This window comes from Hyperoodon ampullatus (genome assembly GCF_949752795.1).
Source record: "Hyperoodon ampullatus genome assembly, chromosome: 7".
Taxonomy (NCBI): Eukaryota; Metazoa; Chordata; class Mammalia; order Artiodactyla; family Ziphiidae; genus Hyperoodon; species Hyperoodon ampullatus.
In genome coordinates, this window is record NC_136920.1 from 8,825,171 (window position 1) to 8,845,177 (window position 20,007).

The window sequence follows — 20,007 nt, forward strand, 5'->3', positions numbered from 1 at the left end:
CTAAAGGTTCCAAGTACCCCTGTGCTGGGGGCTGGGGGCTGGGCGTGTCAGTCAAATCCAGGGTCAGTGGGAACCAGTTGCTTCTGCTGCCTAACTCGGCCCTGCTGAAGAAATCTATTTTGGCCCACGTGGCCCAGGGAAAGAAGTGGGTTCTCAGTCTGGGGTGAAAGGACTTGCCCTGCGAGTCAGGGACCGCATCCTCCAGTGTCACAGTGTTGTCCGTGCAACCGCTTCCTCTGCCAGATGCTCCGGGACAAATTCCGAGAGTTCTCCCGGGACACGAGCACCATCGGCCAGGAGCGCGTGGACAGCGCCAACACCTTGGCCAACGGGCTCATCGCGGGGGGCCACGCCGCCCGGGCCACAGTGGCCGAGTGGAAGGACAGTCTCAACGAGGCCTGGGCTGACCTGCTTGAGCTGCTGGACACGCGGGGTCAGGTGCTGGCGGCTGCGCACGAGCTGCAGCGCTTCCTGCACGGTGCGCGCCAGGCCCTGGCGCGGGTGCAGCACAAGCAGCAGCAGCTTCCAGACGGGACCGGCCGGGACCTCAACGCTGCCGAGGCCCTGCAGCGCCGACACTGTGCCTTTGAGCACGACATCCAGGCCCTCAGCGCCCAGGTCTGACTCATGCATGGGTGGAGGCGGGGGGAGGGACGGGGGTGCTTAGAGGAGACTCCGTGGGGAGCATGGGGAGGCTGGAGGGATCGCATCCTCTGCAGGGCCACGTAGGGATGACGTTAGGATGGTTCCAGGAAACCGTCTCTGGCCAGGGGACATCTAGCCACCCCGTCCACACCTGTAATGACAAGGCTTTTTGAGGGCCCGTGACATTTTCAGATGGTCCTGGTGGGTAGAAGATTCTTCATGGTGTACTAAAATCCATCTGTTGGTCCCACTCAGGTGTTAGACCTACGCAAAATAAGCATAGCTCCTTCCTGAAGCCATTTAAACCCGGTCGGCCCCCCACCGAAGTCCCTTCTTCAGGCCGAAAATCTCACTCTAGCAGTCTTTGAGGTTCCCCACGAGCTGGACAGGCCTCTGAAAGCTCACCCAGCTAGTGACCCTTTTAAAGCACTGATCCCCAGGCTAAGCCCAGGCCCCCTGGTAAGACCCTACAGGGCAGAGTATGACAGGGCTTACTCTGGACTCCAGCCCTCATCTTTCCCAGCATCACCCCCCCACACACTCCTTCTCCTGCTTCTCCGGCTGGTAAAATGGGCAGGAAGTGTTGAGCAGAGGTCAGGACTGAGGGAGGTTGCAGCCCCTCAGAGTCTCCCAACTCTGCCTGACTTTGACCTGGGCCCTGGCAGGCCCAGCAGGTGCAGGATGACGGCCACCGGCTCCAGAAGGCCTACGCCGGAGACAAGGCCGAGGAGATCGGTCGCCATATGCAGGCCGTGGCTGAGGCCTGGGCGCAGCTTCAGGGAAGCTCTGCTGCCCGCCGCCAGCTGCTGCTGGACACCACGGACAAGTTCCGCTTCTTCAAGGCTGTCCGGGAGCTGATGCTGTGGATGGACGGAGTGAACCTGCAAATGGATGCCCAGGAGCGGCCCCGGTGAGGCCCACAGAGCCTGGCGGCCTCCGGGGGTTATGGGCTGGTGGCCGGGATAGGGTTGTGGGCAGCAGGTGATGTGGTCTCCGTGCCCCCAGGGATGTGTCCTCTGCAGACCTGATCATCAAGAACCACCAAGGCATCAAGGCAGAGATAGAGGCCAGGGCTGACCGCTTCTCCTCTTGCATCGACATGGGACAGGGGCTGCTCACCAGGAGCCACTACGCGGCTGAGGAGGTGGGTGAGGCCTGGGCGTAGCCGGGCACCTTCACAAGGGAGGCCTGAATGCTGATTTCTCCTCTGAGTCTTCCGACTTCCTTTCATTATTTCTTTGCAGAAACCTTTTACCTTCCCCTTAGTGCTGTTCAGGGATCTCCCCATTTTATCTTTCTCCCAGAACTGTCTGCCTCTTGAAATCAGAAATCACTGGTTCCCCCATGTGAGACCCCCAGAGACCCTGGCAAGGCCCCGCTGGATGCTAACTCTCATCTCCTCCCCCCGCACCCTCTGCCCCGACCCAGATCTCAGAGAAGCTGTCTCAGCTTCAGGCACGGCGCCAGGAGACAGCTGACAAGTGGCAGGAGAAGATGGACTGGCTGCAGCTTGGTGAGCCGCTGAGGGAAACTGACTGAGGGCTCCAGGCCCTGGGCGGTGAGGGAGCGGCCGGGGGTCTTGCACCCTGTAGTTTCCAGAGTAGGTGAGACCAGGAATCTGGGGCATGGAATTCAAGGCCTCCACCCTTGGCACTGCCTGGCTCTGCCCTAAGCTCCTGCTCTGGGGCAGTGGCTTTCTCTGTCCCTGTGCTTGAAGCTGCTGTGACTATAATACCCTGTTATTGCCCACCCTGATTTGCCACCTCCCTGCGACCCCCAATCCCTGCAGTTTTGGAGGTGCTCGTGTTTGGGAGAGACGCAGGTATGGCGGAGGCCTGGCTGTGCAGCCAGGAGCCGTTGGTGCGAAGCGCTGAGCTGGGTTGCACAGTCGATGAAGTCGAGAGCCTCATCAAGCGGCACGAAGCCTTCCAGAAGTCCGCAGTGGCCTGGGAGGATCGTTTCAGCGCACTGGAGAAGCTCACGGCGGTGAGGGCTACAGGACCCCAGGAATACCAGCCCCATCCCACTGCCCCAGACTTTGCGTGCTTTCCTGCTTGAAGAAGACATTTCTTCTCTTCCCATTGCCCCAGCATCTCCCAGGTGTGAGCCAAGAGTGCCCTGTTGTCACCTCAGCTTTAGGAGCCATCTGTTTCCCTGGGTGGCACTAAGAGACACCATCTCCCCCATAACTCCTAATCCCCGCCTTCTTCTGGAATTATAGTCTCCATTCTTCCTGTTTCATCAGACTAGAGCTGAGACATTTCAGCTTTCCCCAATGCCTGGGACCTTCCATGCTCTGACCTCAGAATTTTTTGACAGCTGGAGGAGCAGGAGAAGGAGCGGAAAAGAAAGAGGGAGGAAGAGGAACGGAGGAAACAGCCCCCTGCCCCAGAGCCCACAGCCAGTCTGCCTGAAGGGGCCCTGCTGGACAGCCAGACAGCTCCCGATGCTACTTGGGACAGGTGAGAGGTGGGACACTTCGGGGAGGAAGAGGAGGCTGAGCCAGAGCAACACATAGACTTCACGTTCTCTGTCACCTCTGCCGTTCCAGAGCCCAGCCCCGCCTTCCAGCACCCTCACAGCCAGCCAGCGTGAACGGCGTCTGCACAGATGTGGAAGCCCCACAGGTGACTCCTGCCCCCCCAAGCGCCCCCATCAGAATCTAAGCCCCTCCCCTTGCACATCTGCTTACAGCGTCTTGTCCTTGTAGCCCCTGGTGGAACAACAGAGACTTGAGCAGGGCAGCGTCCCAGAAGGGCCTGTGAGTTTCTCCTGGAGGTGTGGGTATTGATAACTGGGAGATATGGGATGAAATGGGGATGTGAGCTGGGCGGTGGGGACAGTGGGGTCAGGAGAGGGCAGAGACTCAGAGGAAACGTAGAGGTGGCAAGACCAGCTCTTGGACTTCAAGCTTCTCGACCTGCAGGCTAGGTGTCTCCCATCTTATCTTTTTTTTTTTTTTTTTTTTTTTTTGCGGTACGCGGGCCTCTCACTGCTGTGGCCTCTCCTGTTGCGGAGCATGGGCTCCGGACGCGCAGGCTCAGCGGCCATGGCTCACGGGCCCAGCCGCTCCGCGGCGTGTGGGATCCTCCCGGACCGGGACACGAACCCGTGTCCCCTGCATCGGCAGGCGGACTCTCAACCACTGTGCCACCAGGGAAGCCCCCATCTTATCTTTTGACACAGACACCGTTTTCTTCACAGGGGTCTGGTGCTGGGGACGAGACCAATGGGCTACGGGGAGAGAAGCAGACCCGGACACGGGGCCCGACCCCTCCTATAATGCCCCAGAGCAGGTCATCCGAGTCAGCCCGGGTTGCCACCTTGCCTACCCGCGGCCCGGAGCTCTCTGCCCAGGAACAGATGGAGGGGCTGCTGTGCCGCAAACAGGAGATGGAGGCCTTTGGCAAGAAGGCCGCCAACAGGTAGTGGGTCTGGTCATGTGGTGCCTGCGGCCTCTGCGGCTCCTGCCTTCTGGAGAGGCTTGCCCAGAACCTCTTCCTAGACTCGGTGGGGGTGGGGGGTAGGACTCAGGAGCAGGTGGGGCCTCAGGTGAGGGCCGGGAGGGTATAGAGACGATGGGCCTAATGACAGGAGCGGCACTGGGAGTCCTCGGACAACCAAGCTGTTCCCAGGATGACTGGCCCCTCAAAGCCAGTCGGTCACCTGCGTCTCCTCCTCGTCACCTGCACCATGTCTCTCCCAGGTCATGGCAGAACGTGTACTGTGTCCTGCGGCGTGGGAGCCTTGGCTTTTACAAGGATGCTAAGGCAGCCAGTGCAGGAGTGCCGTACCACGGAGAAGTGCCTGTCAGCCTGGCCAGGGCCCAGGGCAGCGTTGCCTTTGATTATCGAAAGCGCAAGCATGTCTTCAAGCTGGGGTAGGAATGGAACGTGCCCTCAGGATGGGAGGGAAGGTCACAGTGATACAAGGCACAGAGGAGCCACTAGGGGGCAGAGAGGTCAAGGAGGGAGAGTCGAGGGATCTGGCTGTATTCCACACTAAGGGGAGCAGAAGCACCAAGACGCAGGCCTGTCAAGCTGAAAAGTTATCCTGCCTGGGAGGTCTTGAGGCAGGATGCTGGCGCTCCCCTGTCTCCAGATACCTCCGGGGGCCCGCCCCTGCCTGTCAGCCGGCAGCCAGAGCAGGAGGCAGGGCCTGGGATGGAAGTGAACTCACCCTGGTCCTCGGCAGCCAATCAGGAAGGATTTGCTTTGGCACAGTCCTGGGAATCTGAAGAATGTGCAGAACGTGTCTGATCTGGCTCTGAGGTCCCCGGGCATGTTCTCCAGCCTGGTCTCTGGGTGATAGTGAGCTCTCACCAGCCCTGATCTGGCCAATCAGAGTCTCAGCTCTGCCCTGAGGTTTCTCTCTCTCCCAACAGCTTACAGGATGGGAAAGAATATTTATTCCAGGCCAAGGATGAGGTGAGCCGTCCCTTCTCCCATGTCCCCCCTTCTCTCTGGGCAGTCTTAGAACCTCCAGATGCACATTTCTTTCTTCCCTCGCCTCTCTCTTTTTCCTTATCTGAAGTGTCTCATTCTTTGATATCAGACAACCCACAATGTGCCAACTGGATGTTTGTGAAGGCCACACCAAAACATGTTCCCTACCTTAAAGGGGTCTTTTTCTCCAATGAGATGAGGCAGTCATCTCCACCTCCTCCTCTTCCACTTCCCCACTGTGGACGAGCCAGCCACCCAAGCATAGCATCCTCCAAGCTGACCCGTTGTCTTTCCGTGCCCCACTGCAGGCAGAGATGAGCTCATGGTTGAGGGTGGTGAATGCAGCCATTGCCACTGTGTCCTCGGCCTCTGGAGAGCCTGAAGAGCCAGCGGTGCCCACTGCCACCCGGGGCATGACCCGGGCCATGACCATGCCCCCGGTATCACCGGTCGGGGCGGAGGGACCTGTCGTACTTCGCAGCAAGGATGGCAGAGAACGAGAGCGAGAAAAGCGCTTCAGCTTCTTCAAGAAGAACAAGTAGTTGGGGGCGAGACTCCCAGGCCAGCTGCCTCCCTCTGTCCAGGAAACTGCCAGGGACCGTCGACAGGGACCACCCTCTTGTCAGGACAACTGCCTGCTGCTAGGGTCTGTTGCCAAGGTCCACCCATCACCAGGAACTGTCTCTGGAGACAAGTCAGTGTCCCCAAGGGCAACCCTTCTCTTCTGCTATTTAATTCCAGACTGGTGGTGGGGCCCAGGCAACCCCCAATTCCACTCCCCCCCTTCTGCCCTCCTCCCCTAGCCTTACGCCTCTATCCCCACCACAGCGCAGACAGCACAGCACCCTCTCCATAGGCCATGTGGGGAATGGCTGCCCCTGCCTCGAGGTCATTCTCCCGCCACAGCTAGGGCACGCCATCCAGTCCTTGCCCTTGGGGACCAGCCAGGAACCTCTCAGAGCTGAAGCAGGACCTGGGGGCAAGATTGCCAGACGACAAGTCAGAGATGCCGAAGCTCCCCTTTCCCATCCTCCCTCATCCTCTGACTCAAGCAGCCCCTCCATCTCCAGCAACTCTCAACAGCTTCCGGGTGTGAGTTGTTCAGGGGCAACCACGGCCTTGAGTCTGGTCAAGGAGGTGATTAAACAGCTCAGCTTCTCTTACTGCCTCTGGGTGTCTTTGCTTTCCTGACCACAAGCCTCTCTGCCCATGCCCCTGTTCTTCCTTCTGGCCCTGGTCTCCTGTGTGTCAGGTTTCCCACTCTGCCCCCAGCATCCAAGCCCGCCAAGAACCACATTATTCTGTGAGTCTCCCTACCATGGTCTCATTTCCCCATGACAATGACCTCCTCTTTGCTGGGTTGACCAATAGCAAACCTCTTTTTAGACCAAAGACATTCGCCATGATATTAACAAGCAGTATTGAGGCAGTGAATGCCTGCTTCCCTGGTGCACAACTTTCTTCACTCGTGATTCTCTCAACTGTTTTCAAAAATGGAAGTCAGCCTAGTCTCAGCCACTGCTCAGCCTGACAGTGGAGAGTGGAGCATGTAGGTGGTGATTACTGACCCCCACCTTCTGTCTCAACGGAGAGGACCCCAATAGGGGATCGAGGGAGTTCAGACAGGGATCAGATAAGTAACAGGTTCCCAATCCACTGACCAAGAGAATGACATCACCCTGGGAAGCCACGAGATACATCCTAAGTGTGTAAACAAAAACACAGGAGAATGTATTTTAGATCCAGTGAAGTATAAGAAAAAGGAGCAGGGGGCTTTCCCTCTTGTCTCTGGCTCGGCAACTGGAGGTTTCAGGGCAATAGTATTTGCCTTGGTGGCCTCCTATAGGAAAAGTTTTGTTATTTCATTGCTTCCCATATACAAACAACCATTTCTTTTCGGGGCTCAGAGATCTTTCCAGGAAAGCAGCCCCATCTTTAGTATAATCGGCCAAGGGCCCTGGCTGAGCAGACCCTGACTATCATCAGCCGTGACAAAGACAGGGTCAGGGGTGTGAAGGCCCAGAACGTTTCCAAACATGAGATGTGGTAGACCAGGTAGTACACAGAATAATTATCCCTTTCTCTTAAGAGCAGATTCAGTATGCCAAAGTAAACATGTGGATAATGTAACTGGAATAATCTGTCGTGGGAGTAAATGGAGTAATACATCAGCACTACACAGACACCTTCTTTTGTTCTTCAGGTATAACTGTAAAATCTCCACTGTACGAAGGAAGAGAAAATCACACACTGCGGCGTGCTCAGGGAATCTGGGTATTTGTACTCCATGGTGGCAAGCCTGTGGGTTGGGGGAGAAAGCAATAACTGGAGATTTTAGGAGGAAATGTATATGGGTGTGAGGAACCAATGGAGAAGTTATCATTTTAACTTGTAAATAGGGCAGCCAAGTGAAGCAGTCCTGCAGAATGTGGTCAGACGTGAATGGAGACGTAATAAAAATATGGTTTGAGCATTTATGAACACATGGTAGCTGAAGCTACCTGAGTCCATGAATCCTTAAGGACAGGACATAGCAGAGGATAAGCATAAGCATAAGGTCAGGAAGTAAGTCTTGGGAGACACCTTCGGGAATTGAGTGGAAGAAAGGGAAAGTTCCAGGAAAGATGACAGAATGGAATGGAGTGACGGATATGAGGCAGATTAGAGCACAAAAATACGATAATGCAGGTTCCACAAATCAGTGGGGAAATAGGGACAGATAAAAACGGATTAATTGGGCTTCCCTGGTGGCGCAGTGGTTGAGAGTCCGCCTGCCGATGCAGGGGACATGGGTTTGTGCCCCGGTCCGGGAAGATCCCACATGCCGCGGAGCGGCTGGGCCCGTTGAGCCATGGCCGCTGAGCCTGCGCATCCGGAGCCTGTGCTCTGCAACGGGAGAGGCCACAGCAGTGAGAGGCCCGCATACCATAAAAAACAAACAAACAAACAAAAAAACGGATTAATTATTTAGAGAAAAATGTTTGCATTCTCACCTAACCCCACCTCCAAGGGTGAACTCTAGATCTGTGCTATCTGGTATGGTAGCCACAGGCCATACGCGGCTACTAGCCACTTGATATGTGGCTAGTCCAAATTGAGATGTGCTGTAAGTGTAAAATGTTTTCTGGAGTTTGAAGACTGAAGAGGAAGAAAAAGAATTTAAAACATCTCAATAATTTTTATACTGATTATATGTTGAAATAGTTTAGCTATATTGGATTTTGAAAATATTAAAGTTAATTTCAACTGTTTCCTTTTATTTCTTAAATGTGTTTACCAGAAAATTTTGTATATGTTGTTCACATTATATTTCTGTTTGGACAGCACTGCTCTAAATGGAGTACAGACCTAAATGTGAAGGGTAAAAACATTAATGTTAATAGAAGAAAATGTAGGAGAACGTATTTGTGACTCGGGGATGGAAAAGGACATTTTATACAAAACTTCAAAAGCACAAACTTTAAGACAAAAATTGATTAAGTTGATCACATAAAAAAATTAAGGATTTCGGGCTTCCCTGGTGGCACAGTGGTTGAGAGTCCGCCTGCCGATGCAGGGGACACGGGTTCATGCCCCGGTCCAGGAAGATCCCACGTGCCGCGGAGCGGCTGGGCCAGTGAGCCATGGCCGCTGAGCCTGCGTGTCCGGAGCCTGTTCTCCGCAGCGGGAGAGGCCACAACAGTGAGAGGCCCGCGTACCACACACACACACAAAAAAAATTAAGGATTTCTGCTCAGTGAAGGAAGGACTCCATGGACAAAGTTAATAATTTGGTGGAATGAGAGAAGATATTTGAAACCAAAAAGAGATTAATATCTAGAACATACAAGAAAATCCTGCAAACAAAAAGGAGACTGTAACCTGACAAGAAACATGGGGAAAAGATACGAATAGGGAAGTTACAGAAGAGTCAACCTCCCACACTTCAGAGAAATAAGAGATGCTTAGAATCATTAGTAATCAGAGAAATGCAAATTAAAGCAACAATGATATACCACTTTATACCTATTATACTGCCCAAAATTAGACAACTGGATAATGGCAAACATTGGCAGAGACACTGAGATGCAGGGCCCCTCAGGTGGGAGGGTAGACTGGTTTCCAGAGGACAACCTGGCACTACTTTGACAAGTTAGTTCCAAGTATACCCTATGACCCAGCAACCCAGCAATCCCACGCCTGGGCTTACCTCCCCTCAAATTCTCACACCGAACCATTAGGGCGCACAAAATTAACATAAGGATGTCCACTGCAACCTTGTTTATAGCAACACGAAGGAGTTGGGAGGCAACCTGAGTGTCCTATGCTGGGAGATGGATAGGCAAAATATGGTGGCTGCACACTGTGGAGTATTGCTCAGTAGTAGACACCACACAGTAACTTAGTGCTTAGTGAAAAGAGTAAGGAACAGTGAGCTATACAACACAATTTACATAAACATTTGCAAAATTAATTTACCCAAATGAACAATGGGCGGGCTTTGTCTATATCCATATTAGGAGAAACCAAATGTAAAAAGGGATACTTGGGACAATCTAGGAAAATTTTAAATATAGATATTAGATGAAATTAGCATAGCATAGTGCTGATGTTTTAGAGGCAGTTAGTGAAAACCTTACAGGCGAAATGACATTATGTCTGGGATTTGCCTTAAAAAAACTCCAGCCCACCCACCCACACACACACAAAGTAGAGGGGCTTCACAAAATAAGATCAGCAAAATGCTGATAACTGTCAATGCTGAGTAAGGGGTCCACAGGAGTGCATAATATTCTCTATTTGTGCCTTTTTGAAATTTTCCACAATAAAACTTTTTTTAAAGGGAAAAAGTAAATGTGCACTAAAAAGACATGCCTTGTAGAAAACAAACTTACGGTTACCAAAGGGGAAGGTAGGGGAGGGATAAATTAGGAGTTTGGGATTAGCAGATGCAAACTACTGTATATAAAATAGATAAACAACAAGGTTCTACTGTATAGCACAGGGAACTATATTCAATAGCCTGTAATAACCTATAATGGAAAAGAATATGAAAAAGAATATACGTATATATAAAACTGAATCACTTTGCCATATACCAGAAACTAACACAACATTGTAAATCAACTATACTTCAATTTTAAAAAAAGACATGTCTTGCAAGAACACAAAGAAACAAAATAATACACACTAAACTCATTTACTGTTTGCCTATGAGGGAAGGGGAAGGGAGGTAACAGGGAATAGATAAGAACAGGGAAATAGATGGGGGGAAGGAGATGTAATGGTATAGTCAGAGCTATGAGGAGGAACAGCATAAAAACACAGGAGAAAAGGATGGTGAATGAATGAAAATTTTAGAAGGGTGAAAACTGTTAAAAGGACATTAGTTTTGGTGACCTCAGAAAACCTGGGGCATTGGAGAGGAGGACAGAACCCGAAACACAGTGCACGAAAGTGGGCGACAGCAGGTTCAGACTCTATTTGTGGAAGTCCGTCCTGGAACACAGGGAAGAAACCCAACTTAAAAAACCATAACAGTGAAGATGAGTGAAAGCTATTTCAGAAATGGGCAAGGAGGTCCCTATACATGTTTTAAAAGTCTGAGTGTAGAGAGAAAGTGGAAACGACCAAGAGGAGAAGGAAAGGGGAGAGGTAAATAGAATTGGGGGGGAGACAAGCGTGAGTGTTATCAGAATTGGAAGGACAGTGCCTCTTCTGAAATTGCTGGGAAACAAAGAATTCAGTGAAAGAAACATAGGAATGGTGATTGACACCATTGACACCCTGGCATGCTCTACTTGGAGATAAGCTCAGTCCATCAATCTCCATAAACTTCTAGCCTTTGTTCAAAGGTGACAGAGAGTAATCCACCTCAGTAACTTCCTTTTTGCCACCAGGAGGTGCCCTTGGACCACAGCTGAATTTTGAAAGCCGGAAAGTGCTGAGACTCAGTTGCCCAGTCCTCCAGCAGCTTGGTGTGGACATGGAGACCTGGCCTACCCCCAAAACAAGAAACCTCTCTGGGCCTCCTTTGGTGTGCTCACCACGGATCAGGAACTGTGAAGGACACAGAATTAGAGCTTAATTCTCTAGCTAGGGAGAGAAAACCAGCCTTCATGTATATGTGACAAAACTTGACTGATTAAGTGCAGCTAGGATAGAATGCCTCTTAGAGCTATCTCAGCTCTGCCATCTTTGGTTCTCCTTTTCCACACCAATGCATAACGTGTTTGCAATTTAAAATTTTTAAATTATGTATAAAAGCTCTACCAAAAAAAGACTAGGTTGGCTTAAAATGTGGCGCGCCTCTATTTCTAAAATGTTGTCCCAAACTGCCATAGAGGCTGGCAGGCGCTAAGAAAACCCCCTTTTAGGGGACCCAGTGAGATAACCCTTTGTCATCAGCAGCCGCCTTCCTCCCCCACCCCCGCTCCCCCACATGGCCCAACAGCACGATCCATTGTGATGCTTAGTGATTCTCCCGGGCTTCTGATTTCACCAAGTCAGTGGTTGCGCCCAGAATCCTTCTGACGCTTGAGCGACGACCGCCCACCTTCCAAGGTGGTGATTGGCTAGTCAGGCCAGGGGGCGGGCTGACCTTCGCTCCGCAGCACCATCACCAGCTGGCCCCGCCCTCGCATCGGGGCGGCTGGGAGCAGAGCCCGGGGCAGCCATTTGTATGCGGCCGCGGGATTGGTCGGCCGGCTCCCGCGAGGGTGAGGGGGGGCAGCGCGCACTCGCGCGTGCGTGAGCTGGCGCGCGAGAAAGGGCCCGGTCACGCTGAGGCTCGAGCGGCCGTCGCCATTTTGTAGGGTTCTCTCTGACGCGGGAGCCGCCGCCGCCGTTGCCGCCACCCGGAGGTGCGAGGGGTTCTTGTGGGTGTGTGGGGAGCCTGAGAGAGGGCCGGGCCGGCCTCTGGCGGACGGGGTTGGCCCAGGGTTAGGGTTTCTCCTCTTGCTGCGGGAGGTCCGGGGAAGACACCGGGAGGAGGCGGGGCCGGGTTTCCGGAGGGGGCGGGGCAGAGGTCGGGTCGAGTCTTTGTTGGGGCGAAGGAACTGGAGTTGGGCCGTTGGGGCGTGGGTGTCCCAGGTTGGGGCAAAGGGGGCCTTATAATTCTTAGAGTATCTTGAAAGGTGATGCCGCACGGAAGAGAGGTACACAGATTTCCCTCCAAAACCTTGTTACCAGGGGCAGTAAGATATATGCCTCTTGCCCCCTGCTTGGACTCTTCTCTTACCTGCTCCCCAAAGAGAGTATTTTCAGCTAACCCTGTTACCTAAAATGCGCCTCATTTAACGGAGATGATGGGCTGTGCACTGCCTGCTGACACCCGACCTGTTCGCGTGTCACACACAACTCACTACTCCTTAAGGGTAAACCTTTCCTCCCACTGTTGAAAACATAATGGACGTCTCTGTGAGGATCTTGATGGTGCCAAGAACTTTGGAGGATTAATCCAAGATGCAATGCACTGAAATTTTTCCTTCCACCCCTAACTTTTGGAAATCTCCTTTCTTCTTTTCCAGGCTCTTGTCAGGATGGTGAAGCTGTTCATCGGAAACCTGCCCCGGGAGGCCACAGAGCAGGAGATCCGCTCACTCTTCGAGCAGTATGGGAAGGTGCTGGAGTGTGACATCATTAAGAACTACGGCTTTGTGCACATAGAGGACAAGACGGCGGCCGAGGATGCCATACGCAACCTGCACCACTACAAGCTGCACGGGGTGAACATCAACGTGGAAGCCAGCAAGAATAAGAGCAAAGCTTCAACCAAGTTGCATGTAGGCAACATCAGTCCTACTTGTACCAACCAAGAGCTTCGGGCCAAGTTTGAGGAGTATGGTCCAGTCATCGAATGTGACATCGTGAAAGATTATGCCTTTGTACACATGGAGCGGGCAGAGGATGCAGTGGAGGCCATCAGGGGCCTTGACAACACAGAGTTTCAAGGTGAACTGCTCTGGGGTCTGGGTGGCAAAACTGAGTGGGGTCTAGCTCTAGACAGAGGCAAGTACACAGGACCATGGGGCTGGCAGGGTGGTTTCTTCCATTCCGTTTTAGCCGGAAATGATAGAAAGATTGTATGTTTACCACGCTTAAGCACAGCTTACTCTTGGAGAAGCAGACACTTCTTTTCAGATTTGTCGAGATGTTCCTCAACAACTTTGTAGAATCGCAAGCGGTGGGTTACCTTATCCTGCAGGCCATCATTCATTTGGGTGCTGTTGGAAGTTTAATCTGCCTGGGCAAATGAGTATCTCATGGGAGAAGGGAAGATAAAGGTCTGGGGGTTACCTGCTTTTTCTGTTATGACAAGGAAGCCTTATATTTGAGGGTTTAAATGCTTAGGGTTTATACTCTTTACTGCCTTGGGTGATGGGCTGTGGTGGGAAAGAACGATGAAGACATCTCGAAGAATCCCTATATTAAAATCTGGGTGGTGAATCTGGATTTGGGGGAGTATCTTTTGACTACTCAGGTTTGTTCGGTGTGAACTATACAAGCAGAGCCAAAAGCCATGCCATGGACTATTCTGCTCCACCTACTATTATTTAACCCTAAGGGGAAAAAAGGAAGTTTCTAAAAATGTTAGGTTGAATAGGAATTATGGTCCTGCTTCTGAGGAGATTCCAGTAAGGGTGTTGTATCGAATTATTTATGTCATTAATAAACGTACATATGTTGTCGTTAATACCACAAGAGGTTGACTGAAGACTCTCTAGGACTGTGCTAATATGGTAGCCACTAGCCACATGTGGCTATTAAAGTGAAATTAAATAAATTTTAAAATTCAGTTTCTCAGTTGTGCTGCACACATTTCAAGCACTCAGAAGTCGTATGAGGCTAGTGGTTAGTGTGTTGGTGCAGGTATGGAACGTTTCCATCGTCACAGAAAGTTCTGTTGTACAGTGCTGTTCTGCAAGTTTTTTGTTGACCCTATCATCTTGGACCACGCGTTTATAGCCACTTTTCAGGTTCATAAATTAAGACCATTTTTTCTCTGAGTGCTACTAAAAGGGTTGTTAAGAAGTACTTAAGGGTCCTCTACTAAACCTAGAAAACAGAAAAGAAATGGAGAAGAGGAAAAATTGACCAGAAAAGGGTAAGAAAGTTTGCAAATAGTAGATTACAAATGGTGCGTCAGATATCTCTGGCCTCAGCCAGTGTTGTCTTGGCCTTTAGCTACTCTTTAAAGCACAGGGCAAAAGTTGTAGATACTTTCTACCATTAACTTGTCGTATGACTTTGGACAAGTGTTTTAACCTCTCAATGCTTCATTCTCCCCACTTATAAAATAGAATTAATGATCCCTGCCGTACCTCCTTCACAGGATGGTAGTGAGGCTAGAATGAGGTAATAAGATGTGAAAGTGTTTTGACAGTAAAAGCACTGTATGATGAAAGGTGAGTGGTGTTTGCAACAATGAGTGTTTCTGTTACGGTTAGAAACTTACTTAAAATGTAATAGTTGGCTTTCATTATTAGCTGTTGCACTTCAGACAGCTTTAAAAATATTCTTAATTATTTTCATTTGATGAGGGAGGGGATCGTGAATGGACAGTGTTGGGGAAATGGGGGTTCTCTCTTGACAAGTAACAAGCAAAATGTAAAAAGTGCAGTTAAAGTCAGGTACAAAGTGCAGAGGTATTCTAGTTAATACTGCATGTCCTTGCCTTTTTAATATGCAATTGAATAAAAGGGTAGGGGCCAAAATAAGTATATGGAAATCAGTTAATTGGGGGGAGTGGACTTGAAAGGAATGTTTGTTTTAATATAGTGAGTTTAGGGGCTTCCCTGGTGGCGCAGTGGTTGAGAGTCCGCCTGCTGATGCAGGGGATACAGGTTCGTGCCCCGATCCGGGAAGATCCCACGTGCCATAGAGTGGCTGGGCCCGTGAGCCATGGCCGCTGAGCCTGCGCGTCTGGAGCCTGTGCTCCGCAACAGGAGAGGCCACAGGAGTGAGAGGCCCGCGTACCGCAAAAAAATAAAAAAATTTAAAAAAAGAACAATAATATAATATAGTGAGTTTAATTACTTCAGGAAGCGGATATCTGAGTAACGCAATGATCCATGAGATTTTTTTTTTTTTAATGTCTTTATTGGAAGAAAAGGTTCCTTTATTTGGTTTTCATGTTCTTAGCCTGGTCCCCTGGAAAAAGCACTCAACGGCGTACGGTACGTACGTACAGACATTTTTATAACCAGCTCTGTTTTTTTTCCCGATGACAAGAGAAAGTTTAGCATTGGATAATAAGTTGCAGTTTTACAGAAAATACAATCTAAATACCAATTTGTCACATTTTTCCATCAAGCCTTTTCAGTCATCTCCTAATGAAGGGGGTCTCTTAAGAGTGCCACTTTGGGCATCTTTTGCACCTTTATGTGTTAATGGCTGCCATAGGCTTCCTCATTGTATGACTTATGAAAGCAGCAGAATCTGAGTTTACTTGGGTCTTTCAGGATGTTTCCTCTCCACCGGCAGCAGTGAACTGAACCACTATTGAGTTAGCAAACAAGTTTGCATTGGAAGACCCTAAAGAAGCTATTCCTGAGTAAAAACTCAGGCAGCTGAATTGGTAATGATATGTAAGAGTTCAGATGTTTCGTTTTTCCCCCAATATGTAAACAAGCATTAAATTGGAGTACAGTTGTATATCTGCTATATCCCTTGATAGGAGCTCAGCAATGAGGACCCCAAGTTGTCCGCCTCTTTGTTTCAAAACAAAACATTTTTGCGGGGGCTCGTTTTCTGGGAAATGTTGGCAACACATCTCAGTAATTTTTTGGAGATCTCAGAAAATCTTTAAGCTTTTGGCCTCTCCAAAGCCAAAGTGTAGTAGAGTGGTAGAATTTAATCTTCTTTCAATTTTCTTTGCCCTGGTTCCTTAAGGTAATAGAGAAGTACAGTATATTTCAATTATAAGAACTTTAGGGCAGGGGCCCCCAACCCCTGGCATCTGATGCCTGATGATCGGAGTTGGAGCTGATGTAATAATAACAGAAATAAAGTGCACAATAAATGCAGTGCGCTTGAATCATCCAAACCCCTCCCCCGCATCACCCTGGTCTTTGGAAAAATTGTCTTCCACAAAAAAGGTCCCTGGTGCCAAAAAGGTTGGGAACCGCTGCTTTAGGGGATTTAAATTAAAAGCCTAGTTACAACCTCTGGAAAGATTATGTGAAAAAAACCTGTCACTTCTGTTGCAGATCTTTTAGTTCTAGGTAAAAAATTTTTTTACCTGAGTCCTTTTCACAGCTACTACAGAGGTAGATTTTGCCACAGATGTTTATAAACTTCTGAGTTCTGCTCTAAATCAGTGGTGAAGACTGTATGTATTAATAGAAACATCAAGGTGGGGGCAAAAAAAAACTGGGTTTTATTTCTCAAAAAAATGGACCCATAATCTATAAAGGAGCAAGTTAAATATTTTCCTTAAAAATGTACCTCTAGTTCTCTGGATTGGCTGCTTTTTAGATTGGCATTGTTACACTGACTTCAGAATTGGAGCACAGTTTGTGTCTTTCACACAGATTAATGTCACCATGCATGTTTGAAAGCCAAGTTAACTTGTAATCCTCCAGTCTAAATTATAGGGAATTCTACATTTGGGATATAAATTGGGGCAAAAATCCGTGTGTTTCTGTTCTAAGCACAGTTAGCATTTGGCCCATAATAACTTCTAAGAATGGGAATATCTAAATCTCTGAAAACACCGGGATGGCTAACTGCTGCTTTCAGAGAATTACTGCCATTTGGTATCTGTTGACGGTATCAGTGTTGATGGTGGATGCTGCCTCTCTACTAGCAGCTGGAAGTAAAAACCTGAGCACCTTTGTTTCTGCTAAAGAAAGGGTTTTAAGTTTGAGGCGGCAACTGCTAGAAACTGGGGTGGTAGGAATGTTGGACCTTGGGCAGAACTGAGCTTGACTAAAGTGATGTTACTGCACTAACCCGCTCCCCTCTCAGGGTCAGTGCATGGCGCTGTTCTGGCTGCCGTCCTGAATCGGGCTGTTTCCAACAGGATGGTGGAGCATGAGGCCTCCTATCGCATAGCTGCATCCAGAACAAGGTCTGTTAAAGAGAGAGCAACTTACTGATAGTGGAGGGGGGATTTGTTCTGAGCCGCCCTTTAGAGTGATGTTCTCTACGTCTGGACTGGCTGCCTTTTGGCTACAATTTGTAAAGCATTGACTTGATCTCCAAAGTCTTAGGCAGTTTGGCACTAAATGCTGCCAAGAATATGCCTTTTCTCAAACTGCTTTTAAAGACCTTGGATGCTTTCATTAGTAAGGGTCCCTGGGCTTGATGGTACACACGGCCAGGGCAAAGATTGTTTCTTCTCTTAGCTGTTCCTCGTCCTGGTCATTTTCTGGAAGTACGGATGTGGCTTGTTTGTATGGGCGCCCAGAAGCCTTTAGGCAAATGCTGCGTTTTTCTGACAAGTAGATAATCCCCTGTAAAGAATTGTACACTACATAGCAGGATGAAATGCCGATCATTCCATTACATGGAAGCACGCTGTCCCTAAGAAACCAGTACTGCTTCAAGATCTAATTCTAGCTGTTGACAGGCCTAGGTCAAGTAGTTTTCTTTTCCACAGTAGGCATGGGTTCACCCTTGCTGAAAAAAGTGGGGGTGGGGTTGAAATGTGGAGGGTCTTATAACAAACTCTTAGAGGTACTAGAGTTGAAGCAGATGATGAGCCAGGTATGATTTGTGTACCCAACATAGCCTTCTGGTGACACCTGCAAAAATGGCTGGAGGAAACAAGATGGACAGCATATTGCTGTGGTTTTTAAGCTACAGTAAATGCTCAGGCCTTATGTGGCCCTGAGTAAATCAGTGAGAGGTAGGATGCTTTCCTCTGGCATAACTGAGGTTTTGTTGGCTTTTGATTTGGAAAAACTGTCAGGTCTTGAATGGTTAGAATTAATAATAGTCTTAGTAGTGAAAAGTGGAAACTTTCTCAATTTCTGTGTTGGAGAAGAAAGTCGTGGAGACGGAAGTAGGAGGGAATCCCAATCTACTGGTGTAAGTAGAAAGTATTGACTGGTTTCTGAGAACTCAAATTTTCTAGCTCTCATCTGTTAAAACTTCAGCTTCTTTTGGAGGGGATTGCTGAAATAAGGTTGCAGGAGTGCGTATGTTTGTGTGTCTTTTGCCAACTAGTTAACTTTCATTTTGGGGAGGATAAAGAATGTCAATGAGTTATAATAAACCTTCTTACGTCTATTTTCTCAAGGCAAACGAATGCACGTGCAGTTGTCTACCAGCCGGCTTCGGACTGCCCCTGGGATGGGAGACCAGAGTGGCTGCTATCGGTGCGGGAAAGAGGGGCACTGGTCCAAAGAGTGTCCGGTAGATCGTACGGGTCGTGTGGCGGACTTTACCGAGCAGTATAACGAACAGTATGGAGCAGTGCGCACACCTTACGCCATGGGCTACGGGGAATCCATGTATTACAACGATGCGTATGGAGCGCTCGACTACTATAAGCGTTACCGAGTCCGTTCTTACGAGGCAGTGGCAGCAGCAGCAGCAGCTTCCGCGTACAACTACGCAGAGCAGACCATGTCCCATCTGCCTCAAGTCCAGAGCACAGCTGTGACCAGTCACCTCAACTCCACTTCCGTTGATCCCTACGACAGACACCTGTTGCCAAACTCAGGCGCTGCTGCCACCTCAGCTGCTATGGCTGCTGCCGCTGCCACCACTTCTTCCTATTATGGAAGGGACAGGAGCCCCCTGCGTCGTGCTGCAGCTGTGCTCCCCACAGTTGGAGAGGGCTACGGTTATGGGCCAGAGAGTGAGCTGTCTCAGGCTTCAGCAGCTGCACGGAATTCTCTGTATGACATGGCCCGGTATGAGCGGGAGCAGTATGTGGACCGAGCACGGTACTCAGCCTTTTAAAAACTGGAGGTGAGAGTGGGGTGGGTGTGGTTAAGAGATTACATTTAGTTCCCTAGGAGGGAGACCTGTGCCACATAGAGGAGGCTAAAGCCACCCGTTTGCTGTCAGAACAGTATCCAAAAGGTATAAATTGCATGTTAGTCTTAAATATTTCTCTAACTTAGGCCAGGGGTTCATTTGGCCCGTCGAGGTTTTAGTTTACAACTCCAACCAACCAACTTGTTCCTTCTGAGAGAACAACAGCAACTCAGTTTGTTAGTGAGAATATTGTTCTTTAATCAAGTGTAAGCAGATCTGGGTTACAGAGACATAGTTAAGAGAACTAACACTTGTTGAGTGCCCTCTTTGTACATTATATCATTTAATTATACAGCTGGCCTTTGAGATCTTTTCTTTTATGGAGAAGGGAACTAAGGCTCAGAGGGGTTAAGTACTTTGCCTAAAGTCATCTGGTAATTGAGAGGTAGAGCCAGAATTCAAACTCAGGCGTGCCTGAGTCCAAAACCACTTTCTCTTTCCACCACAAAAGTCACTGTAGTGTACGCTGAAGAGTACAGGTTCAGGAGTTAATAATGAATGTCACCAGTGAGAATTTAAGGTATAACTTCAGACTTCCAATTTGCTAATAAAACTACTACTTCAGTCATGAGCCTTTATCAGAGGAAACTCTTCTAACATATCTGTAAGCCAAATAAAATCCTCTAAATTCTGGTGTTTCCAGGATACTTGCCTGAAAGCAGAACGTTTTGATGCCATTGTCCCGTGGAGTCCCTTCCTTGTTAGTAATCCAGAGCATCGTGTTCTGTGTGGGCACTTAAGCCGTATTTCTGCATGGCTTATGATGCTGTCATTTAGAGCCTGACACTTCCCAATTCTTCCAGCAAATTTTGGTTTTTTTTGTTTGAGAGGAACATTTAAGGAGCTAGATAAAACAGGTAATTTTCTGATGTGTGTACGTCCCATTGGTGGTAACCTTGCAATTTTTCCTACTTCAGAAAATGTATAGCAAAGATGTTCGAATGTC

The 20,007-nt window shown here is 49.3% G+C and overlaps 2 protein-coding genes across 4 annotated transcripts in view; both read left to right on the plus strand.

The window, feature by feature from the left end:
• The window catches only part of SPTBN2 (spectrin beta, non-erythrocytic 2), a gene marked incomplete at its 5' end in the record, with an annotated part of 31,153 nt that extends 24,903 nt beyond the window's left edge, over positions 1-6,250 (plus strand). For 2 of the 3 annotated variants that reach the window (XM_079708957.1, XM_079708956.1), the window contains 12 exons: positions 244-618; positions 1,311-1,555; positions 1,651-1,789; positions 2,074-2,158; positions 2,435-2,631; positions 2,965-3,107; positions 3,197-3,272; positions 3,356-3,406; positions 3,850-4,070; positions 4,352-4,525; positions 5,030-5,072; positions 5,399-6,250. In XM_079708957.1, the coding sequence (XP_079565083.1) occupies positions 244-618; positions 1,311-1,555; positions 1,651-1,789; positions 2,074-2,158; positions 2,435-2,631; positions 2,965-3,107; positions 3,197-3,272; positions 3,356-3,406; positions 3,850-4,070; positions 4,352-4,525; positions 5,030-5,072; positions 5,399-5,632 (1,983 nt within the window). In that variant the 3' untranslated portion in view covers positions 5,633-6,250. The remainder of the gene's footprint in view (positions 1-243; positions 619-1,310; positions 1,556-1,650; positions 1,790-2,073; positions 2,159-2,434; positions 2,632-2,964; positions 3,108-3,196; positions 3,273-3,355; positions 3,407-3,849; positions 4,071-4,351; positions 4,526-5,029; positions 5,073-5,398) is intronic. The other variant, XM_079708958.1, reaches the window with a different exon arrangement.
• A 5,958-nt stretch (positions 6,251-12,208) lies between these two features.
• LOC307055454 (RNA-binding protein 4B) lies at positions 12,209-18,983 on the plus strand (the record flags this gene model as incomplete). The annotated part of the gene is made up of 3 exons (XM_079707688.1): positions 12,209-12,226; positions 12,599-13,022; positions 18,316-18,983. 3 exons carry the CDS (start codon positions 12,209-12,211, stop codon positions 18,981-18,983), a joined length of 1,110 nt encoding a protein of 369 aa, XP_079563814.1.
• Positions 18,984-20,007: the final 1,024 nt, after the last annotated feature.